The sequence below is a fragment of the Mytilus trossulus genome, chromosome 5 (assembly GCF_036588685.1).
Source record: "Mytilus trossulus isolate FHL-02 chromosome 5, PNRI_Mtr1.1.1.hap1, whole genome shotgun sequence".
Classification (NCBI taxonomy): Eukaryota; Metazoa; Mollusca; class Bivalvia; order Mytilida; family Mytilidae; genus Mytilus; species Mytilus trossulus.
Window position 1 is genome coordinate 15,716,387 of NC_086377.1, and position 24,989 is coordinate 15,741,375.

At 33.0% G+C, this 24,989-nt stretch overlaps 1 protein-coding gene across 1 annotated transcript; it reads left to right on the forward strand.

Annotated features, from left to right (window-relative positions):
- The first annotated feature begins 213 nt into the window (after positions 1-213).
- Positions 214-21,841, forward strand: LOC134719447 (uncharacterized). Its single transcript, XM_063582442.1, has 16 exons — positions 214-349; positions 1,066-1,175; positions 1,905-2,005; positions 3,058-3,152; positions 4,060-4,172; positions 4,783-4,907; positions 5,613-5,699; positions 8,404-8,576; positions 10,525-10,620; positions 11,506-11,634; positions 12,868-13,014; positions 15,377-15,464; positions 16,569-16,666; positions 18,960-19,110; positions 20,498-20,629; positions 21,621-21,841. The coding sequence occupies exons 1-16, from the start codon at positions 257-259 to the stop codon at positions 21,629-21,631; spliced, it is 1,749 nt and encodes a 582-aa protein (XP_063438512.1). The 5' UTR covers positions 214-256; the 3' UTR covers positions 21,632-21,841.
- Positions 21,842-24,989: the final 3,148 nt, after the last annotated feature.

Sequence of the window (24,989 nt, forward strand, 5' to 3'; positions counted from 1 at the left end):
GTTTTTCATCCTTTTTCCTTTTTGCCAAACTTGTCTTGTATTACAGTGCTGCTTTAATTACTCATTTTACACAATGAGAGAATGGGTCGTACGCTGACCAAGACAGAATATCTCTGTCTATCTCATCTCTTATTTGAAATTGCCGTGACAGTAAAACTTTTCCCCGTAAAAATATACTTATGCCTGGCATTTTTCTGTTTATGTGTAGGTACAACAGGTGTCGTTACCAGATGTTGGCATAACAGACTTGGGAGAAATGTCTACATACGGGTATTACACCAGGCGTACGTCTTGGTTGGAAATCTTTGAAAATGATCGACCTCTGACCTTAGCAAGATATCCAAATGAGGTATGTCAAATATATCTATTTGTCTCTTTGTTTATTTTAATAAAAGTATTTAGATTTGTTATGGCTGCATTTATCTATCATTTAAAACTATTTTAAACTTTACGTCAGCCTCAAGCTAATGATATGTGTAATGATTTTCATCAAATGATTATGTATTCCACTTTAAAAACAAATGAACTTTAGGGGACGTGATGGATGTATGTTTTTACTGAACACGTGCATGGTAATCTCTGTCGAACCAAAATTCAAAGTAATCTACAGAACGAGGCAATAAAAAAAAATTAAATAATAATTTTATGCTTGTTTACTGTGTGTGTTTCTACGAGAATGAAAACAGGCAACAAGTAAGTTTTTGAATTACTTTGAGTATATCAGGTTAGAATCGATCATGATCAGACTTTAAATTCGGGAAATTTATCGAAAAGTGTATTTATGTAACCTCTGTTCCTTTCGAAAATAATGTTGGAACGTAAAATCACAAAAATGCCGATCACCGAGGAAATTCAAAACGAAAAGCCTCAAATCAAATATACTAGTATCTAAAACACACCAAACGAATGGACAACAACTGTCATATTTCTGACTTTGTACAGGCATTTACAAATGTAGAAAATGGTGAATTGAACTTGGTTTTATAGCTATCTAGACCTCTCACTTGCACTTGTATGACAGTCGCATCAAATGTATTGAATTTTATTTGATCTTTTTGATTGAAGGGTTATATCAACATCGACAAACCAGGTGCGGATGGTCAATCGTTTCATTACGAATCAAAAGAACCATATAAATGGATTCCGGAAGACGATCTCTGGGTACATGGATTCTGGTAAATAATATATATATAATATAGAGGCCCTTCATGGGGGTGTCCAAGGAATGACATAATCACAAATGTCCTGCTTTTATAATCACATAATCATATTTTTTTTAAATAAAATAATAAAATAAGCAAAAATACAGTCCCAGATTATCAAATAATCAAATAATCATCAAATATTTGGACTTTTAATCAAATAATCACTATGTAAAATCGACAGAGTAATTACATAATCAAAAACCCCATCATCAAGCTGTGCCGACCTATGTTACATACTACTGATATTCAATGTGATGTTAATGTGTAAAATCGTACCTTGCAAATAACGATTATTTGGACAGTGCTTTAAAATTCAACACACTAGCTTGTTTTCATGGTTTAAATATAGTCATCATAGATACCAGGACTACATTTAGCATATACGCCAGACGCGTGTTTCGTCTACAAAAGACTCATCAGTGACGCTCGAATTAAATAAAAGTTAAAAAGGGCCAAATAAAGAACGATGAGTTATAGTATGCAACCCTGAATTTAAATGTACAAAGCTGTGTTCTGTTGAAATGAATTTTTGTTAGTATGCATTTTAATTCTATCATATTCATGACCATGCTTTTTCTGCGATTTTTTTGGAGAATTTTTGTTTGATTTTTTTATGTAATTTGAATGTCAGAAATTAAAAAAGAGAGATACACGTGAAACATGAAATTATTTATATAAAATTTTGAACATTTTTCACAGGTTCTGGAGCTGGGCTGATAAAGCTTACAAAGTTGCTAAGTTTGACCCCAAAGGTCAATGGTTGTCAGTCACAGAAAAAGTCATGTACGGAATGAAGAAAGGTAAACATTGACCTTTTGATGCTAAGGAGTCCATTTGTTATTTGTTTTGGGGAAGTAATTATTGTGCGGTAAATGGGTTTTTGCACATTGCCAAAACCCCATTGTTACCTGTATCATTGCCGAAACCCTATTGTTACCTGTATCATTGCCGAAATCCTGTTGTTACCTGTATCATTGCCGAAACCCTATTGTTACTTGTACGTGTTAACTTTTATATCAGTTGATATCGGTAAAGAGTTGACTCATTGCGTAAACCCTCCAGTGGGTGACTTAGCATGTTGTGAAGAGGAGAGAAAAATATTCCTTGGTTGCGGGCAATGATTGCTTTACCAAGAATATAACAACCCACATTGAACTGTGTCAACAATCAATGTCAGTTTTTAAATCTTATACCACAAAAATTATATATATAGAATAACCATACATTGTCTCGAAATATCAATGTTATTTGTACGAGGCTAAGAAACAGGTAGAAAGCGAGGCTGTGCCGAGCATTTCTACCTGTTTCGAGCCGAGTACAAATAACCGATTGATATTTCGAGACAATGTATGGTTATTCTTTATATGCTGCAACTCTTTAAACGGTTTTAAATGAAATATTTAGGGTAAAAAACATCATTTTTTTAATTTGAAGCGGACGACGTAAAATTTCCGCGAACCTGTATGTTTTATTGACGTTATAAATAAAACTCTACAGAAACACATTGTCAACGTCATAAACAAGGTGATATACGTTCAGTGACTGTATATCACATATAAATAATACAGTCAATGCAATTTGACTGCTCAAATAGGACAGCTGCAGTATATAAAACAATACATCTTTAATATTAAACAATTAGCGCTATATTACCAGGTTCTTTCTATCCACAATTTTTCGACATCAGAAAATGTCTGTCCAAGTCAGGAATATGACAGTTTTTGTCCATTCGTTTGTTGTGTTTTATTATTTAATTTTGCCATTTGATTTGGGACTTTCCGTTTTGAATTTTTCTTTGAGCTCAGTATTTTTGTGAATTTACTTTTTACAATATTTTTGTGTTTTGTTTCAGGGAATTATAACGAGAAAAATCCTGGTTTGGTAGATTACCATAATCAAGGTGGCTATTTCAGATTTGTAAATGTGCTGTCTGAACTTGACCAACCTGTAAGTATTACCTGCTACTTCGTTTCGATGATACACAAATAATGACCAACGGTGACAATAATTTACGCTAGTTACATGATTGTTTAAGGATTCAATACTTTTTTTCAAGTCTCAACACTCCATTCCAATACATTTAATATTTTTTTCTGTCTATGAAGAAATAACATGAAAAATTTGGTGCACACTGAATAACGTGCGTATGTTATTTCGAATAGACAGAAAAAAATATTACAGTCATTTCTTATAATTTAATTCTAAATTCCATTTTAAACGTAGAAAACCACGAAAAAACGTTGATGACGTTACGGTCACATGACTAAATTATGTCTATGGGCTCATAACAAAATAACGTCAGCCAATCAGAAGACGCGTCACATCGAAAGTTAAATTATTCCAATATAAAAAGCATATAAAGCATTGCGTATAACAACGTTTAAACGAGCTTTGATGATCACTAAAACAACTAAACAAAATAAAGGAAAATCAATTAAAGGAAATGAATTGAAAGTAAAATAACAAAAACAGTCCGAGGATAATTCGAAACAGAAAGTCCGTAGTCAAATAACAAAATCAACGCTTATTTTTCGATAATTAAGATCCAATCAACAACCTTGTATTTTATATTTCATCTAAATTTCTCAATCTTTCATATATCACGAATGTGCTCATCCGTTTTTTCTGTCACAACTTACATAGTAATATGCTCCCGAGTAATTAAAAGTGACGTTGTTGTATTCATTAGGTTAAATTAATTCCAATTTACTATTTGACAGAACATTCCCCCCCCCCCCCCCCCCAAAAAAAAAAGAAAAAAATAATAAAAAAGAAAAACGAACACAATCTTATATTATGCAAATTGTCTCTTTATTAGCTAAACATTTGTACATTTATATTTGATTATTTCTAGGGTGAGTTCTATGTGGATAGGAAGACTAAAATGTTATACATATGGCCCTTGAAAAACGCTCATTATGCCAAAGGTGACGCAATAGAAGCTTCTATTATCGACACGTGCATCTCGTACGTATATATTTATCCTATTTAGCATTTTACACATTTTCAGAGGCAGATTTGGGGGGGGGGGGGGGGGCAGGGGTCCAGGGCCCCATTTTTGGGAATACATTTGGTTGCTTATATAGGGAATAACTGAATCGTGACTGGAGCGGGCCCCCTCTTATATAGGTCAGCCAGAGCGCCCCCACTTATGAAAATTCCTGAATCCGCCACTGCTTTTTACATATATTTGATTCGTTCTGAAGATTCAAATGTCATCTTTATCTTCATAGTTGGAATATAAAAAGTTCTAGCTATCATCGAATGAAGGGAAATCATTTGATTAACGAAAATCAGTGAATTTAAAAAAAGAATGTTTTTTGTAGAATATATAAAGATTTGGCTACTTTCGAACGAAAGGAAATCTTTTATTTTTTTTAAATATCTGCACGTTTGTCTGTTTTTATTAAACATCCATGAAATTATGTCCTAGTACTAGGTACAATTTTTCACTAAGGGAGACACTATTTTATAGTTTACAAATGTGATATTCTGTCCCGTGAACGAAATATCACAGATGAACTGTGAAATATAGTTCAAGAAGACACACGATCTAAAACTGAATATTTTCTTGCAGAATTTCAAAAGATTCGGCTAATATCGTACTTGAAGGGTTTACGCTTCAGTGTTGTCGGAAGTTTGGAATAGAGGCACCTCAAGTAAAAAGTATAACATTTACAGGACTTAGAATTCAAAACATAGGTAAATATTTAAGGATTCAAAACATTCTTAGATATTTTAGAATTCAAAACATAGGTAAATAATTTAGGATTCAAAACATAGTATAAGGTTAATATTTTAGTATTCAAAACAAAGGTAGATATTTCAATTTCAAGATGGCGTGTATGTCTACTGAAACTAAAAGCTCCGCACCGTGATGCGAAGCAACAATGTACACTTGAAGGTTCGTCATATTAGAAACATATCTTTTTTTTATTGATCTTTGTATTGTTTTTATGTCCCATTTATGGACATTATGTTTTCTGATCCGTGCGTCCGTCCGTTCGTTCGTCCGTCCGTTTGTCCGTCAGTTCATTCGTCCGTCTGTCCCGCTTCATGTTAAAGTTTTTGGTCAAGGTAGTTTTTGATGAAGTTTAAGTTCAATCAATGTGAAATTTAGTACACGTGTTCCCTATGATATGATCTTTCTTATTTTAATGCCTCATTAGAGTTTTTACCCCATTTAAACGATCCACTGAACATAGAAAATGATAGTGCGGATGGGGCATCCGTATACTAGGGACACATTCTTGTTTTAAAGTATAAGTTTATTTATTTATATCATCGTATTATCTATTGAATCATGATTTTCTATTGTCTCTTTACTATAAATTATACATCCTTTATACCACTTATTCACGCTAATCGAATACGATTTCCTTTCATGTTTTTAAAAACAAATTACAGGATCATACGGTATAACAACAACAGGGACCAATTTGAAAATTAATCAAAATCTGATAAGAAATACAGATGGTGGAATCGATATCAGAGGTTAGTAATAATACTTTATTCCAAAAGCAATACAACTTATAGGATACATCCACATACTAATAACAATTTTATATCCACTTATATACGAATTTTAAAATATTTATACAATATACAGTTGGGTGCAGACCAAGCATTAGATGTAGACGGAGATCGAGTATATTTTTCGGACATCCCAAAGATCATTTATAATGATTTTAATCATCACGGATAAGTCTGTCTAAATTGAGGAGATTGTACAAATGTACTTATACAACACTTTATTTATATCCCTTTGAGTTTCAATACAATGTATCATTTGCGTATACACATTTGACAAAACAGAAGCTTAAATCTTATAAATCCAAGTCAAACAAGGTGAATTACGATTACAAATATCGTTTTAAATATTTATGCATCAAGTTATGGTATATATGAATTCGAAGAGACAGTTAACAATGGGGAACGAAGCAACGTCAACAATGATGCTTATTTCCCATGATATAGAAATATTTTCCCGATGTGATGGATAACCTTGCTATCCGTCTCGATATTTGTACATGTAACTTTTAAAAAGAAAATAAAGAAATTCTGCTAGTCAATAAAGTTATTTGAACTGCTTTTTTGTAATTAAATACAATTAATATTTCGTATTAAAAGTGTTTTTGAATTGTTCTAGTTTGAAACCCACATACGAAAAGTATGTAGATTACAGTTGTTTTAATAAAATACATGTACAAATGAACATGAAGTTTATCTCTTAATTTACATAATAAGTGCACGTACAAATACACTTGTGAAATCTCTAGTAAACGCCCGTTTACTTTTAAGTGCACGTAAACATAAATTTGTAAAATTTGAAGTAAAAGCCCGTTTATTACTGACTAAACGGACACAGAGTAAACGCCAATAGACATTAGAAATTTCCATTTCGACCGCGTTAACGTAATTATAGTAATTCGAAGTAAACTAACGAAATATGTGCACGCGGCGTTAACTTGCGGTTACTTTATGTAATGCTAGGTCTGCACCCAATTGTACGCATAGAAAGGCGTATGAAAATAAATATAGTATTTAATACAAAATGCGAACGGTCTTTAAAGCCTCGGTCACACCTTACCGGATAGCTCGAACGGACGCCTAACGGATGACTTTTTTTCAATCCGTTCATGTCAGTTAGACGTCCGTTCTTATCCGTTAGGCGTTCGTCCATCTCCGTTGCATGTCCGTTAAGCGAACGTTTTATCCGTCGACGTCCGTTCTGTCCGGTGGAAAATTTTGAGCATGTTCAAAACTTTGAACGGACGTCCAACGGATAAAATGTCCGTTGGACGTCCGTTAGGCGTCCTTTTTGTACGGTACTCGTCTGTTTCGTTTCCATCCGTTACGTTTCCTTTTTTTATCCGTTACGTGTCCGTTATACATCCGTTGGAGGTCTGGCAGATAAATTCACCAACGGACTTCTAACAGACGTCTAACGGATAAAACGGATGTTGAACGAATGTGAAATAGACTTCTACCGGACGTATAACGGATAAAACGGATGATGAACGGAACTGAAACGGATAAATTCCAATTGAAAATTTCTCGTCAGAAATGCCAATTAGATTTCTTAAGGTTCATGAATTCTTATTATTCATAATCGATCTCAGAATAAGGGCACATTTTCACAATCAAGCAGATGTTATTCAGGTCAGACACTGCCCTTTAGCGGCATTTTGAAGAAAAAATCAAAACTAGTTACACAGAACATTTTCAATATTAATGCGATTTACATGTATTATTATTATCGCCTTTAAATTTTTCGTATATCTTTTTTATCCGTTTTATCCGGTTCTCTTCCGTTAGGTGTCCGTTTTATGCGGTACTCGTCCGTTGGATGTACGTTCGACATCCGTTCTGTCCGGAACGTCTCCTTTATCGTCCGTTGCATATCCGTTGCATGTCAGTTATGCATTCGTTAGGCGTCCGTTTTAGTTGGTCAGTACATCAACGGACAACTTTTATTTTCATCCGTTAGGCGTCCGTTTGTCTTATCCGGTAAAGTGTGACCGAGGCTTAATAAAGTGAGAGTAAATATACTTTATTATGAATCTAAGTTTTTCTGCTGATTTTAAAAACATACCTAAGTTAATTTTTTTTTAAATATTTCTGACAGAAAAAAACAACTGGATAAAGTTGTATGAAGGGCTTCAAACGAAATATATTTTTTGAACAAATTTATGCTAAAATATCTTATAAATCGTAAAAAACTTGATATATAATATTTTTTGCGATCAAAAGAAGGCGTGCTCTTTGTGCACACCCGATAGATCCGCCATGCTGATTTAAGTCGGTCATTTACTTGCTAGCGTACCAAGTAACATCCTATAGAAAGAAATTGGTAACACTACAAAGACACACAATGCTGACTAAGTAACACTTTTTTGGAAGAAATGATACCCGCGATGGATATATTAGTGCACGGCGATCCAATTAGTTGGCCGCTTTTTTCTGAATCAGTTGAAAACATAAAGATAAGGTTCATATTCAATTTTTGAAGCATGGGACATATAATTTAAAATAGAATTCTTAAACTTGCTAATCAATACGTCGGTTGCTTCTTCTAGCCTAGATTTTTTTTATATAAACAAATTATGCAACAATTACATGAATTATTTAGGTGTATTGTAGTCTCTTTGACACATTCCCAATTTCCATTCTTAATCTTATTTGAATGAATTTCTAGGCGGTGATCGAAAATCATTAACTTCTTCAAAGAATGAAGTTGCTGATAATATTTTATACAATTTTGGACGTGTTGGTTATGTTGGCAGTGATGGAGTCAACTGTGATGGCGTTGGTGTGCATGTGCATCATAATATTTTCTTTCAAGGAGCATACACAGGAATAAAATGGGCTGTAAGTAGATTTTTAATTTATTTTTGTTTTTTATGCCCCACTTTAGGGCATTATCTTTTTCGATCGGTTCGTTCGATCGTTGGTCCGTTGGTCCGTTCGGCAGCTGTCTGTCCTGGTTCAGGTTAAAGTTTTGAGCAAGGTAGTATTTCATAAAGTTGAAGTTTATGCAACTTGAAACTTCGTATTTTCCTTAGTGAATGATCATTCTAATTTTCACGTTCCACTTAACATAGAAAGAAATGATAGTAGAAGTGGGGCATCTGTGTACTATGGACTTATTTTTGGTAATTTCTTAGAAATATAGCAAATAAAACACTAGTTAGGGGAGGTTTATCGGAAAGAAAAACTTTTACTTTAATAAAATTAATCTAGTTTTATCGTTTCTACAGCTTCATAAAATAAGCCTAGACTAGCAAAACTGTTGCAGTCTGCTAAAAAAGGCAATTAGAGTAAGTCATTGTACTGATTTAAAAGGACAAAATTTCAACGCTGTAAATCACAGATTTACATTTCGAAACTTGCAGTGCAAGGTTTATCTCTAACATTTAAAACTCTCGTAGTCATTGCACTGTACTGACATGGCCATAAGGTTGTTGTTTCATTAAAATTTACTGATATACAATTTGGCAATTATTTAGAATAAAAGAGAGTATGATGCTATAAGATGAAATGAATATGACAGAAACTATATTAGATGTTTCAATTATATATTTAATATAATGGAAAAATATATATAAATCTATATAACCACACGTTTTAGTCATAGAACGGTTTTTAGCTCAAAGTATTTGTCTGTATACGAATCTTCAATAACAAAAGACTAATTAAGATCTGTACTTTAAAGTTCAAGAAGTAGGAAGTTCCAATCCTGATGCATACAATGGTAACAGGTTACACCGCTGTTCGTTTAAGCAAAAAAATAATCCGTGTAACAAACTAAAATGGAAGAAAAAACAACAACTAAAGAGTAAAACATCGGAACAACATAAACAGTAAACAACAATAAAAGCAAATGCCAACATATAGGAAAACAGACTGTCTGATAAAAAGTTTTATTTAACTGATTTGGTATAGGATATTTTAAGAAATATTGGTAAGCTTAACCTGGTGTTATTGCTTGCTAAACACTACAAATGAAAGATATAGATTCAAAATAGGAGAAATGAAATGCAGGGTCCGAAATGATTATACTTCATTCTATGAATATACAGAAATTTACAATAAATATTTCCGACAAAACACTAGAGATAAAAGCACAGACTTATGCGTTTAAAATTATCCCAAACAAATGGCAAGTCGTTGTACTAATGTGGGTGTTTTTTTTCGTAAAATAGCATGAAAATATCGAGATTTTTATTATATGAAAAATATCGTGATTTTTACTATATGAAAAATATCGTGATTTTTTTTACATGAAAAATATCGTGATTTTTATTACATGAAAAATATCGTGATTTTTTGTACATGAAAAATATCGTGATTTTTATTACATGAAAAATATCGTGATTTTTATTACATGAAAAATATCGTGATTTTTATTACATGAAAAATATTGTGATTTTCATTACATGAAAAATATCGTGATTTTTATTACATTAAAAATATCGTGATTTTTATAACATGAAAAATATCGTGATTTTTATTACATGAAAAATAACGTGATTTTTATTACATGAAAAATATCGTGATTTTTATTACATGAAAAATATCGTGATATTTTTTGAATATAAGATACAATGATTTTCATTGAATAAGAAACTAGTAAAAACTATTTTAGCGGTTTAAAACTTTTTATGCAACACCAGTGCATGCTTACTATTGAAATTGTGTAATTTATTTTGGCGATTTTGTTATATTTGCGGTTATAAGAGAAAAATTACACCCGGCGAAAATAACCCTCTATACAGATGTTGACCAAAGTAACATTGTGCACTATGTAATTTTGCAGGGAAACGATCATATATTTGAATACAATCATTTATCTGAAATGTGTAGATTCACCAGTGACTGCGGTGCGCTCATGAGCGGACGAGATTGGACATGGGTAAATACTTTGTACATATTACCAATGTTATTTCAACTGATCGGGCGGAGCTTACGTTTTAATTTGCATAAGGACGGTCTATGTGAAGATGTGTGTGATAAGGATGATTGCCGTTATAATTTTACTGATTTCTAATCACCTATCAGTGTCATCAGAGGAATTTACAAAACAATGACTTGACACTTCACTTTTGAGTTTATCCTTAAACCCCTAACTATAGATGGACTGGTTTATTATGAGCGAACCGGTTAAACTCCGCCCAGTCAAGTGAAATACATTGAGTAATATTCATAGTATATATAGGATATGAGTCTTACATGAAAACAATTTTTTTTAATGTTGGGTGCTTAAAAAAATAATCATTATGTATGAGTTGTTGATTATTTGATGTCATCATTTCTCATCTTATATTGGTTACATGAGGTAATTAAACTGTCAAACCAACGGCAAACATGTATCGAATGCATTGTTAAGTAACGTCATTACTTTATAAGACATTACCACAATTGTCAAATAAAGATTCGGAATATTGGACATTCGCCATGAATGAAATCATTAATTCCTTTGTTATCTTCATATACATATATATAATAACAGATTTTCCATGATAGCAGTTCAATAATTTGTGAGACGGGGTGCGTTATTCCTGATAACTGAAGATACAACGCAGAGCTAAAAACGACAAAACAATTTTTGCACGATATTATATTTAAAATGTATATATAACATGTATAACGTTTCAAATAGCGTCCGCTTCGTATCTCCAGGATCCGTCACTGTTTGCTAAGAAATAAGTATCAATGCCTTTCATATTACATCTACATCAATTTATAAGAAGGCAATACACTTTTAGTATATTTGATTTAATCGATTTGATTTGTTCAGAGAGGAAACATCATAAGGAAGAATCATATTCAGCGAACTAAAAAGAATGTTCCAGGAGCAGATGTACGAGGAATTATGTTAGACGATCAGTATTCCAGTGCTTTGATTGAACAAAATGTGTTTCATGACGTAAGTTACTGTATTCAAGTTTTCCTGTTGATATAAACATCAAATATTGTTTTTTTTTATGCATAACGTTAATTGTACTAAAAAGTCAGATATATGTTTAATAGAACTGTCGTTGTTTTATTTCACCACCACAGCACGGCTAAACCACAGAAATACTTTCGAAAAATAAGCATGATTTTGTTTCTATCTTACTCATTAGGCTTCTGCTTAATAGTTTAAAAATGAACAATACAATGTAACTGAATTTAGTCGCAAAATAGTTAACGTCAACGAGAGACCCAAATTATGAACGCCATGACTGCGTTATTATAAATGATAGTCATTATATGCAGTGGTCACACCACTATATGCAGCCGTGACAGAATTATTTACATGAAGTGGTCATAACATCATATAATGTAACCACTGCAAAAAACGTTGTAACCTCTGCATATAATTATGTTGAGACCACTTTATATAATGCTATAACGGGTATATTATGCCGTGACCACTGTATATAATGCTATAACGGGTATATTGTGCTGTGACCACTGCATATAATGCTATAACGGGTATATTATGTTGAGACCACTGTATATAATGCTATAACGGGAAAATTATACTGTGGCCACTATATATAATGCTATTACGGGTATATTATGCTGTGACCACTGTATATAATGATGATCATCAACATAAGGCAGACGTGGCGTTCCATACAAAATGACAACACAATAAAGCGTACATTTCCAAATATTCATTCTGTAGCTCAATGGGGCAGTTATTCAAATATGAAAAAAAAGATGTGGTATGATTGCCAATGAGACAACTCTTCACATGAGACGAAATGACACAGTTTTCATAGGAGAGAACGGTGAAAAAAACGCTTGATGTTAACGTCATGTATACACAACAATTTAAAATCTAAATAATTCTAATAGTTGAACCAAACAAGCTATAATACTATAGAATTTAAAATGCTATTAGATGCAAATCATTTCAAAGTTATATCTGAAGTCGATGATAAGTTAATATTTAGTCTACTACGTCATCAAGTTTAACTTGTGTTATTAGAACAAGTCGATAAGTTGATATTTAGTGTACTACGTCATCAAGTTTAACTTGTGTTATTAGAACAAGTCGATAAGTTGATATTTAGTGTACTACGTCATCAAATTTAACCTGTGTTATTAGAACAAGTCGATAAGTTGATATTTAGTGTACTACGTCATCAAGTTTAACTTGTGTTATTAGAACAATGCACATATAATCATTGGTGGAGGAAGAGATAACATAGTTAGACAGAACATATTCAACAAAGATGTGCGATACTCAATTAAAGTGGACGCCAGAGGGGCTGACGGGAAATCTAATACAAAGACACTGCTGGAAAAACTAGAGGTAAGTTAGATGAGTCGATGGGACAGCTATACAAAGGCAATGCTGGAAAAACTAGAGGTAAGTTATATGAGCCGATGGGACAGATCTACAAAGGCAATGCCGGAAAAACTAGAGGTAAGTTAGGTGAGCCGATGGGACAGCTTCTACAAAGGCAATGCCGGAAAAAACTAGAAGTAAGTTAGATCAGCCGATGGGACAGATCTACAAAGGCAATGCTGGAAAAAAAAACTAGAGGTAAGTTCGATGAGCCGATGGGACAGGTTCTACAAAGGCAATGCTGGAACAACTAGAGGTAAGTTAGATGAGCCGATGGGACAGGTTCTACAAAGACAATGCTGGAACAACTAGAGGTTAGTTGGATGAGCCGATGGGACAGCTTCTTCAAAGGCAATGCTGGAACAACTAGAGGTACGTTAGATGAGCCGATGGGACAGCTTCAACAAAAATAATGCTGGAAAACTAGAGGTAGGTTAGATGAGCCGATGGGGCAGCTTCTACAAAGGCAATGCTGGAAAACTAGAAATAGGTTAGATGAGCCGATGGGACAGCTTCTACAAAGACAATGCTGGGAAAACTAGAGGTAAATTAGATAAGCCGATGGGACAGCTTCTACAAAGGCAATGCTGGAAAAACTAGAGGTAGGCAAAAGCAGCAGGTAGGACAGATTTAACAAAAGAAATTTTGAGGTAAGCTAGAGGAGCTGATTAGATAAGGTTTTACTAATGTAAGACTGGAAAGAGAAGAGGGAAGGCTGAAAAGGAAGGTTTTTCTAATGTAAGACTGGAAACAGAAGAGGTAAGGCTGAGAAGAAGATGAAAAAGGTTCTACAAAAAGTAATGCTGACAAATTAAAATGAGAGGTATACCATAAATGCAGATGGGAAAACTTATAGCAAATCTAAAGTAGAAAAATGAGAGATGTAAGCTAGAGGAACTGATGGGAAAGGTTTTACTGAAGTAATGCTGGAAAGATAAGAGATAAGATAGAGGAGCAGACATAAAAGGTTTTACAAAAGTAATGTCGGAACAGGTAGAGCTATGTTTGAGGAGCAGACAAACATTTGGGAAAGGTTTTACTAACGGAATGCTGGAAAGATAAGAGTTAAGATAGGTGAGCCGATAGGAAAGATTTTTAATTCTAGAAGGTTAGAGGTATGTCACCGGATCATATGGGAAAGGTTTTACTAACGGAATGCTGGAAAGATAAGAGTTAAGCTGGGTGAACCGATGGGAAAGGTTTTTAATGTTAGAGGTATTTCAGCGGTTCATATGGGAAATGTTTTTGAAAAGTAATATTAAAAAGATTATAGGTAAGTTAGAAGAGCAGTCGAGAAGGTTTGAAAATTGTAAAGCTAAAAGGTAAGAGGTATGTCAGCGGAGCAGAATGGAAAATCCTTACAAATGTTATGCTAGAAACGTAATCCTTGTGGAGGTATAGTGCTTCAAGAAAAAATACCATTGAACTTGGAATCTTAAATATTAACTGATATGATATTCAAGTTAAGAGACTCCCGTATCAGACTAAACAATCTTCCAAAAGACCGATATGTGTTATTGGAAAATGTCATTGTTTTTACCAGAACCGATACCGGCGCATTTTTCGAACAGATGACTGTGTCGAGGAACACAGGCAATTACGAAACTGTATAGTGAAAGTAATAGTTACTGTAATAAAAGTGGCATGTTGTAATATATTGTTTCAATATATTCAACCTCGTCTTCCGTATCAGATCGCGTCGGTGGTGTGGTTGTAACTCATACACTGGTCAATGTTTCATTGACACAAATTGTTCAAACAGAGTTTATGTAGAACGGCTGAATTCCACACTACATAAGTTTTACGATTTTCATTTCGAAACGATTAACGACGCGATATGTAGACCTGTGAATTGATTTCCTACCGACATGTTTAAACGGTCTTATGTTTTATATAGTTATATTATTGTCGTCTTGCCTATGAATGTATCGAATGTGTGTTTATTTGCACCTTTAGGGTCATCTGGTCTTCCTGCTTTTGAAATAAATGCGATTCGAGATTTGAAAATCATTGATTTGAAAATTAATAAACTACTGTTGCTCTTACGGTCCATAATGTCATTTATTGAAATGTAAGAAATCAAGCGGTATTTGTTTTGACGTTTACTTTTCAAACGAGACAAGACTATGGCTCACAACGGCCCATAGGAAAAATATGATTTTTAGAAATAATTCTTTGCACTTTCTGTAACAAGCGTCACAAATACTCCACAAATTAAATTAGGGGCTAAATATACGAGAACATTAGCTGTGTCAGCTGTAGAAAAAAGCAATGCTACCATGGATATTTATAAATAATAATGTGATATGATTTTTAATCATTTCAGAAAATTCCATATAAAGATAAACTATGGGCAAATAAATATCCTAAGCTTGCTAAAATCATGGATGGAAATAACCCAGGAAATCCTGTTGGTGAGTAATTATCATGATAGGGGGGTTGGGGTTAACCTTGATATCAGTATAAATAAGTTTTAGCAGGGGCAATGTATGTATGTACTTCGAGATTCCGCCAATTGAGACGCACTCCTTGATTTACGGATCCAAGTACACTCCCTAAGGATTAATGGAGATGTGTTCTTTACAATATAATCCCACCACCAGAACAATCCCCTCACAACACAAAGGGAGCGTGTAGGACACTGGGAGACTGTTATTATGGGGGAGGAAGACGAAGTACTCGGATTGAACCAATGGGCTTATCGGCAATGGCCATAGTAGTATTGTTATATTTGAGCGGGTTTGTGTTGCTAAGTTTTTCGTTTTTTATGTTGTATCTTGTGTACTATTATTTGTCTGTTTATGTTTTTCTTTATTAGCCACTGCGTTGTCAGTTTATTTTCAATCTATGCTATCTATCGCCCCTCTTTTATAAAAAGTGTAACTTACTCCATTGTTTTCAGAACTATAACTTTTAAATGTTTGTTTTATAATACTTTCCACTTCTTTGGTAATGATGGTTCATTTTAACTGTTTGATTGTAGCACCACTGATGCAAACCTGTAGTAATTCGTTTTACCTAATTTCTATATTTCGTTTGAACAATCACATAATCATGCAACTATGAAGTATATTATTTACACTTAAAAAGCATCTTTATGGTCACAGGCCGAATATGCCAAGAGTTTTAAATTCTGTTTCTAATATCCTCTCGGTAGACATTGTCTTTAAGTATTACTCATTCGATAAAAAATATCCTTGTAAAGCAATTTTTTTTAGTAGTGACTGCAAATGATATATTGAAACTGAACAATTTTAACGTCGACGTTTAGAAATATAAATACACAATTTATTGTTGGTTTTGTTTTTTTTACCAAATTTGTCATCGTGTTCCTGTGTTATTGAATGTTATAACGCCTCTCACACACACATGCGAATGAATTAGAACAATAGCAAAATGCGACAATTTAATAGCGTCTAATATTACATTGCATTCCAGCTTAACATAGTCACATTTTGATATCAGACACCTTCGTTCATTGTTTATAAAAATATAATCATTATAAATATATTTTGTAGGTAATGTAATCGAAGGAAACATATTCTGCTCTATAAAACACCGTATTGATGGTAATAAATTTGTCACTGAATGGTTCAAGGTCGATGGTAACAAAAACGTGAGAAAAATAAAATATTTTAAAATCAAAATTACACATTATTATTTTGTAGGTCTGGAAAACTTTTCCGGATTAGGCATCACCTAAACATGCAAATCTTGCCACCGAGCACTTACAGAGATCTGACAACTCCCCGTCCTATTTTCAATTTATGTTTACTATTATATGAACCAAATGAAGTGATTTTTCCCCGAATTTGTGAATGTTTGTATCATCACACCAAACAAACGATCCCGAATAATTGTTCAAAAAGCAAGTAGAATGGCTCGTTTTCTGATCTCTGAAAGCGAGACTTGGACAAAGGACTAGCATGTTAAAGTAAAATTATGGAAACGCCTGACACAAATTTCTAAAGGCAAAGATATAAAAATACTTGAATACCCAAAAAATAACATACATTTCAAACCAATGTTTATTTCATTGAAATACTTATATGATTTGCATATGATGGAATAAGTTTATATAATTAGTTATCAAAAGTACCAGTAATACACCTCATCGCTATTTATTCCATTCTGGATAAGTTCTAAATTTACACAACTTTTTCATCCAGTTGAAGCTATCTGGGACCCTGTTTATAAACAATTCATAATGCATGATACCTTTTAATGAGACCTGTTTAAACTACCGTAAATACTTCAAACAAAATATTTGTTTACTTCAGTTTTAATTTCGAAAAAAGTGGATCATACTATATCAAAGTTTCTTGATGATCACTTTCTAAAGTTTTTTCTCCCTCAGCTCACTACTGATGACCTCCATTTTTCGGCCGGTGACCCAAACAGGAAGTTGTATCAATGACTGTTTTTCCAGGAATAGACTAAATAGCGATAAGGTGTATAGGTCGAGTGGTTCTCGTCGATATTTCTTTTTCGATTGACGACGTTGAGAGAACTACCTTTTGCCACCAATGTAAACAAGATGACGGCGACGTTCAAAATATTTATTTTCAATTTAAGTTCCTTAAATCAATTGATATACACAAACCATTTATCTAAATGATAAAACGATATTGTTAATGTTTATATATTTTTTTATATCATATAATATTCAATTCCATGGAGTACCATTTCTTTGCCCTAACGAAACACATTCATGCACAAAACCGTTTCAGTTACGAAAATACACGTGTGATATAGATTATGAGTGGGTAAATTGAATTCCTTTTCTTAAAGTTCAAAGAATTCTAGAGATTAAACGCCTTTATCAAACAAATTATGGATGTATAAACTGGACCTAAGCAATCATACACATATGATAACAGTCCTTTAGATAGCTTTATCTTATATATATGGAACGGTGAATGTTTTATCCTATATCTATGGAACGGTGAATGTTTTATCCTATATCTATGGAACGGTGAATGTTTTATCCTTTATCCATGGAACGGTGAATGTTTTATCCTTTATCCATGGAACGGTGAATGTTTTATCCTTTATCCATGGCACGATGAATGTTTTATCCTTTATCCATTGCACGATGAATGTTTTATCCTATATCTATGGAACGATGAATGTTTTATCCTTTATCCATGGCACGATGAATGTTTTATCCTTTATTCATGGCACGATGAATGTTTTATCCTTTATCCATGGCACGATGAATGTTTTATCCTTTATACATGGAATGATGAATGTTTTATCCTTTATCCATGGCACGATGATTGTTTTATCCTTTATCCATGGCACGATGAATGTTTTATCCTTTATCCATGGAATGATGAATGTTTTATCCTTTATCCATGGAACGGTGAATGTTTTATCCTTTATCCATGGCACGATGAATGTTAAATGTATCATGGCATGATGCCATAACGCCAATGCTTAAAGCTTACGTAATAAAACAAGAATTGTAGTATTTGTATAGAATTTACATACATATATAACATATTTTTGGTGTTCCAAACAGTTTTCTTGATTTACTTTCAACAAGAACGTAGAAAGCCGAGTATTTGTAAACAAGGAATGGGAAAGAACCTAAACGAGTGAAATACTTTATAACTAGAATTGGACTAACAAATAATAGGGTATTCCATTTATGAGATTTTGTATTGTTGTTCATTGAACGTTTCTTTTTAATTCTAATTGTAATTTACAAAAATAACAAACAAAAAACACTTTTATAGAAAAATAAGTATATCTACACATGATTCGCGAATTGTCTTTTGATGAAATCAATAACGTTTAATGATCATTTAACAGTAGTGTAATAGTTTCTGCCCTATGATGTGACATAAAGAATCTGTATGAGTTAACATCATCTTATTAACGAAAAAGATTTTCTTTTTTTAAAGGTTACCAGCGACAACAACTTTTATGCACCTACCTACGGAGATTTTGATCCGAGATGTGACCTGAACGATTACGCCTGGGACACAAAGTTTCCTCATCCGGTTTTACCAAATGAAGCAAAACCAAGATATCACGTTGGGCCTGCTGCAATATGTATGTATATTTGCCGAGGTGCTGTCAGTTTTCTTTTAACTTTGAGTTTGAATATCCCCACAGGTATCTTTTGCCCTTTGTTCTCTTATATGGTTTGGTATAACTCGGTTACCATTTTGCTATGCATACCTGCCAACTTTTCAAAATGCCTACGGGGGTTTGCGTGCAAGATGACTGTCATAGTCTTAAAAAACCGTCAAGGGGGCCTCCAAATACATTTTAATGTTGTTTTTTGGCTTCTTCATACCTTTATAAGCCTCATGTCATTGTGAAATTAATTGGTTTGTTTAAATTGTGGACAGAATTGCTCTTTCAAAATTTCAATTTGGGAGCCTCCATGGGGGAAATCCCCCGCAAATAGTGACAGTTGGCAGGTTTGGCTATGATTTTCTTATATGCTATGCCCTACCATGAACTAGACATTTGATGTTTAAAGGAGATGTCTGAAGCATTAAGAAATATCTATCTTCATTCGACACAGTGCAGTTGATGCCATTTACTCGTATATCTATGCATGCAATAGTTGATTTTTTGATCAGCTCTGTAAAAGTCCATAATGAAACTAGTTCACCACTTGTGTTGTTTTATGTATATTTTGGTCGCTTTCTTATTGACTTGTAACTCCACTTCTAAGTTCTTTTGTTTTATATTTAAAAAAAAAAATGCAACCGACAGACTCATCAATGATAACACAAAATGTTCGTTTTACTCACACAGAGACCCACGTTATTTATTATTTTCTCTTACGCAGTGAACTACCAAAATATTTAAACAATTGTGTGCAAATGACAATTTATTTCCAAGCCATTTGTATAGTTAAAAACTTATAAGAGCATGACTTAATTTTGATTTTAGAGAAAAAAAGCTATCAGTGGTAAAAAACTGATTGCATCCTCGGATATGCAAGGTTAAACATTCCCGCTGAAGATAAATTGTCCTGTGCTGTCTTTGATAAAACACCTTGAAAAATTAGAATTCACAGGCGTGAAATAAATACAAACTTATTGTAAAATGTACTGAAAAAGAATAATAACAAAAAAAATCCAGAATTTTATATAAATCATCATTATTTTGAGAGGGGTTTCCAGAAGAACTATGAAGTATCTTATACAGGACAGTCGCGCAATCTGTATCACCTATTAAGGACGCTATTCATTTTATTTTGTAAGTAGGGAAATTTCTGCGAGATTAAATATCGCTATATAGCTATAAAAAAAATTCCCTCACAAACAATTTGATCTCAAAATTAACATCAGTAACACGAAAAGTACAAAAATTAAACCTAGCAACATGCTTAGTTCCTATCTATAGAAATCATAAAATAAAAACTCCGCAAAAATGTGGAATATAACGTCATTTAAACTATTATGGTACCTGTATATTTCAGCTGAAGAACCACTGCCACTAGGTTATAAGACAGGAAATGAACCTGCACCTAAACCTTGTGAAGGAAAACGAACAATAGACTCGTTCAATGATAATAACCTGTATAAAACTTTAGGAGAACTTCTAGATGAGGGTAAGCACAGTTGGTTTAACTAAGTAAATTAGTAATGTTACAACCAGCACAGAGATAATCTGGACTGTCAATGTGGTCTTCACACAACGTATGTATTACTTAATGTAACAATTAGAAAAAGAAAAAAAAACAACAGGAAAATTAAGAAATAAAGAAATAAAGTATTTATTTCGTCAACAATCACATTCATAAGTTTTAAAATTTACATACAGTCACTGTGTACAAATCCTAGTTCTGACGACCTAACATAAAGTGGTTCACAAAACTACAGAGAGATAACTCTCTAAAAACCAGAAGAACGTTTTACAAGTTTCTATTATTTAGGAAATAGCTTCTTAACATCAAACATAGTGTTTGTCCAACTGCTATGTTAACATTGAACTGTTTCCGGTTTATTGAATTTTTCATATATTTTATAAAGACAATTATGAAAATTAAACAAGTAAATATGGTATTATCACTAAACTCGTCAAATAATTCGTTATACGAGTTGTAACAATGATACAAATATGTTCCACATTCATGACTCATTTTACGTTAAAGTCTGATTTCCTTAAAATTGTGATAATTATAGGGAAACACTTAAAAGTAACACACATTTAACGATTAGTCATCCCGAAATTGGCGATTGAATTATAATAGGAGTTATTGCCCTTAAGTGATAATAATAATTCATGTTTAGAGTTGATTTATTTGAGACAGAACATGCACGTGATATGGATTAAACTTATTCACAATCTCACTGAGAGTATGAAAGATTGAAGTCGATCATTGTTGTAAATGATGTTACGTATATAGTTATCAAAGGTATCAGGATTATAATTTTAAACGTCAGTCGCGCGTTTCGTCTACATAAGACTCATCAGTGACGCTCAGATCAAAATAGTTGTGAAGCCAAATAAGTATAAAATAGATTATAATGCACATACTGGTAAGTAATTTCCTCTTATGGAAGTCTTTAAGTTTCTTAACACGATATCTTATGTTTCAGATTGGTATTAGAGAGGTACATAAACAGCTTTAGGATAGATAGTTATCGCCAACTTTGCAGTAATGACTTTATTACAAACTCATGTTACGTAGTGAGATTGCAACTGAATTGTACTTTCATTCATTTCATAGTTTTAATCATCTTTTTGAAACTGTACTTATGATCGTTAAATATTTACACATTTTCGTGTTAAATTAATAAATGATAAAAACAAACAAACATATACATTGTATTTTCTCTATTTCGCCTTCTGACAAAGACATTAAAATGAAGCTGTTTTTAATGTTTAAATGACTGTGTAGATGTATAACACGTAGGACCTGCTATTATTGGAACCTCTTCATATCTACTTGAAAGTATCTAATCCAGATTTGTTGGTTTTTTGGTGCAGTTTTCGAGTATGATACCACCCCAACAGTATCTCTAAATATGAAGCTCTAAGGTACATTTAATAAACACTGACAAAAAAAGGCAAAAATACGCATGCTAAATTCTACGCCATTAGTATTAGTGCATTCGATCTTAACAGGATAACAGTCTAATAACATAATAAGAAATAAAAAAAAAAAACTGTTTCTTTGAGATTTTCAACAAAATATCGTAAAGTGAGCAATCTCAAGACGACTGACCCTTTTGTTGCAGGTCAATTATCATTTTTATTATCATTCATCACCCATGATTGACATTTTATTACATCACAAGCAACCAATGATATTTTAAAACTAATACGGAAAATGTAGGTAAACGCCGCTAATATAAACAATGACACAATTTTTATTTAAGAACAAAGTTCTTATTTCTTCCACGTTGCACGTATTTTATCTAACAAAAGGCAAAAGCCAACAATATGTTTATACATCCGTAAAAATTTGACGGGACATATTATGGTATACAAATGCCCGCGTCCGTCTGTCCGTCGTAAACATGGTACAGCATATTTTCCAAAATCATAAGACGACGGGCGTATCATGCGCTCGTAGCGCAACTGTTTATTTTAGGTTTTATTTATATTTTTTTTTATAAATATAATAGAGAAATGACGGAATGACAGCAAATACAAGGCAATTTCCAATATAATCAATATTTCCGAATGGCATAAGTCTTTTGAAGAATAGAGGATATACACTGATTTTCGAGTGTGTCCATACGATATCAGTTTTATAGAATGTTAACAAGAATTGTACACTTGACTAATTCAATTAATCAAAAGGACCGGAAGGACAGACAGAGAAATGGACCTGCGATATTTTATTTACGCGCTATATGGTGAAAAAAAATATATCGTTATTTACCAACGCTATGAGAGAAGAATTTTAATCGCAACTAATCCAATCGTATTTGCCAAATAAAAAAAAAATCAAAGTTATAGTTTCATTGTTTGGACAAAAGCATTCTTTAGCAAATTGAATACTTCTCCTTTACAAGATTTTGCTTTTGTTTTCCGACCACATAAAACAGATGATGTAGTATAATTGTCAATGAGACAACTCTCAACAAGAGACAATAATGACACAGAAATTATCTCAGATGGTGCCATTAAAACATTATACATATATGGTTTGGCGATATCTGGCCACAGCTTTTATTCATAATATGATAGATTCATATAATATATAATATATATATATATAGATAGATAGATAGATAGACCATAGACCATGTATATGTAGATAGATCTATGGTCGGTTACCCGAAGATAATATGGCAGCCAGGTAGGTAGATATATAGATATATGTGAAGATAGATATATATGAAATGCACCGTTGAATAAACTGGTGCTTAAAATTTAGAAAACACCGTGGGATATACAAGTGTAGTCTGTATTATCCAAAAACCTAAAATTTCATAGTTAACATTAAGATTCTATGCAGCGAATTCTGCCATTTACGGGAATATATTTATGATGCTCAAAGTTCAAATAAAAGTCACTTTTCTCAACAGCAAACGATCTAACATCATCAGTCAAATCTGTATCACCACTATCACCGACACAAACCTGAAAAATAAATACAAAAGAGCAGTATCTTGTTCAATAAAAAGGAGTGGGAGCGCGAGTTTTCAAGTTTACCGCATACAAAATTTAAACAGCTTGCTTGCTGCGATGAATTTCTAAAAAGGAATAACTGACGTCACAGAATATAACGTCACTCTTGTCGGGTAAATCTAAAACAAGAAACACGACCCGTGAGTAGCCCCAGCGATAACTTAATTTAAGTCTATTAACTTAAATTCCATTAATAACTATAGGTCACCGTACGGTCTTCAACATTGAGCAAATCCCATATCGCATAGTCAGCTATAAAAGATCACGAAATGACAATGTAAAACAATTCAAACAAAAAGTAAAGGCCTAGTTTAGGTGCTACAAGTTATGTACAAAAAAAGAAGTTCCGTTTGCAGGATAATGCTGAGTTCACACGTAATTCGAATTCGATTCGCATTAACTAATTCGAAAAATTCAAAATGTTTCACGTATTAACGTAAATTTGATTTACTGTCCAAACGACGTTAACTTTAAATTCGTATCAACAAAACCAGATTTCTCAGTGATTAAAACGTGAATAAAGGGATTTTAAGGAATATTTGTAATGAAACAGCAGCCCACCAAAACAAAACAAAATAAATCTAAAGGTCAAAATACGGTATGCAATAATATACGAGTGTGTACAGTGCATGTACCTGTATGTCAAGTTCTAAATTACCGAGTCTTTAATTTTAAAAGCCGTAAAAATTATTCAAAGTCCGTAATAACTTTTCTTGAGATGTTTCTCACTTAGACCACAAACAGAGAGAGGGATTTGTTACTCACATGATTTTATTTCTGGAAACAATAGTACCAACTTATAGATAATAATTTACAAGCAATATTTATACATCTGAAAAATGTCTCCGGTCATTCGCAGAGATAACGTCGAAATTGTGTGCCAGCGACGTCGTGCACTTTAGCGCTAACGTTGACTGTACCAAGGGGGACGCAAATTTTAGGATAAATCGCGTTTATCATGGAATCAAGCACGGTGACCTATATTATTTTTTGGGAATTTGGAGAAAGCATGACAAAATGCAATTGATGCAGAAAAATTATAAAAATTACATTTTCAGAAACAGTTTATTTCCATTTTTTTAAGTTTAAAAAATACCACCTTGAGTATCTGGTCCGCAAAGACAAGCAAGGCTTGAATAATTGTATAGTTATTCATGTAGTTTTTCCTTTTTGTCACTTATCACAGCTTCAGATTGAACCTGATCTTAACAATTTACGACGAAAAATATCTGATCCTTGGGGCCAGGTGAGCTAAAAAGGAAGTATCATAGATCTGTCAACAGTATCAAGTGTTATGAATGACTAAAACAAATTCCCAAATTGAA

Excerpts from the sequence above, each read along its gene's own strand:
- LOC134719447 (XM_063582442.1), top strand. The coding sequence starts at position 257 with ATGTCTACATACGGGTATTACACCAGGCGTACGTCTTGGTTGGAAATC. Across the intron at positions 11,635-12,867 it reads AACAAAATGTGTTTCATGAC|AACAATGCACATATAATCAT; the intron begins GTAAGTTACTGT and ends TTGTGTTATTAG. Across the intron at positions 15,465-16,568 it reads TAACCCAGGAAATCCTGTTG|GTAATGTAATCGAAGGAAAC; the intron begins GTGAGTAATTAT and ends TATATTTTGTAG.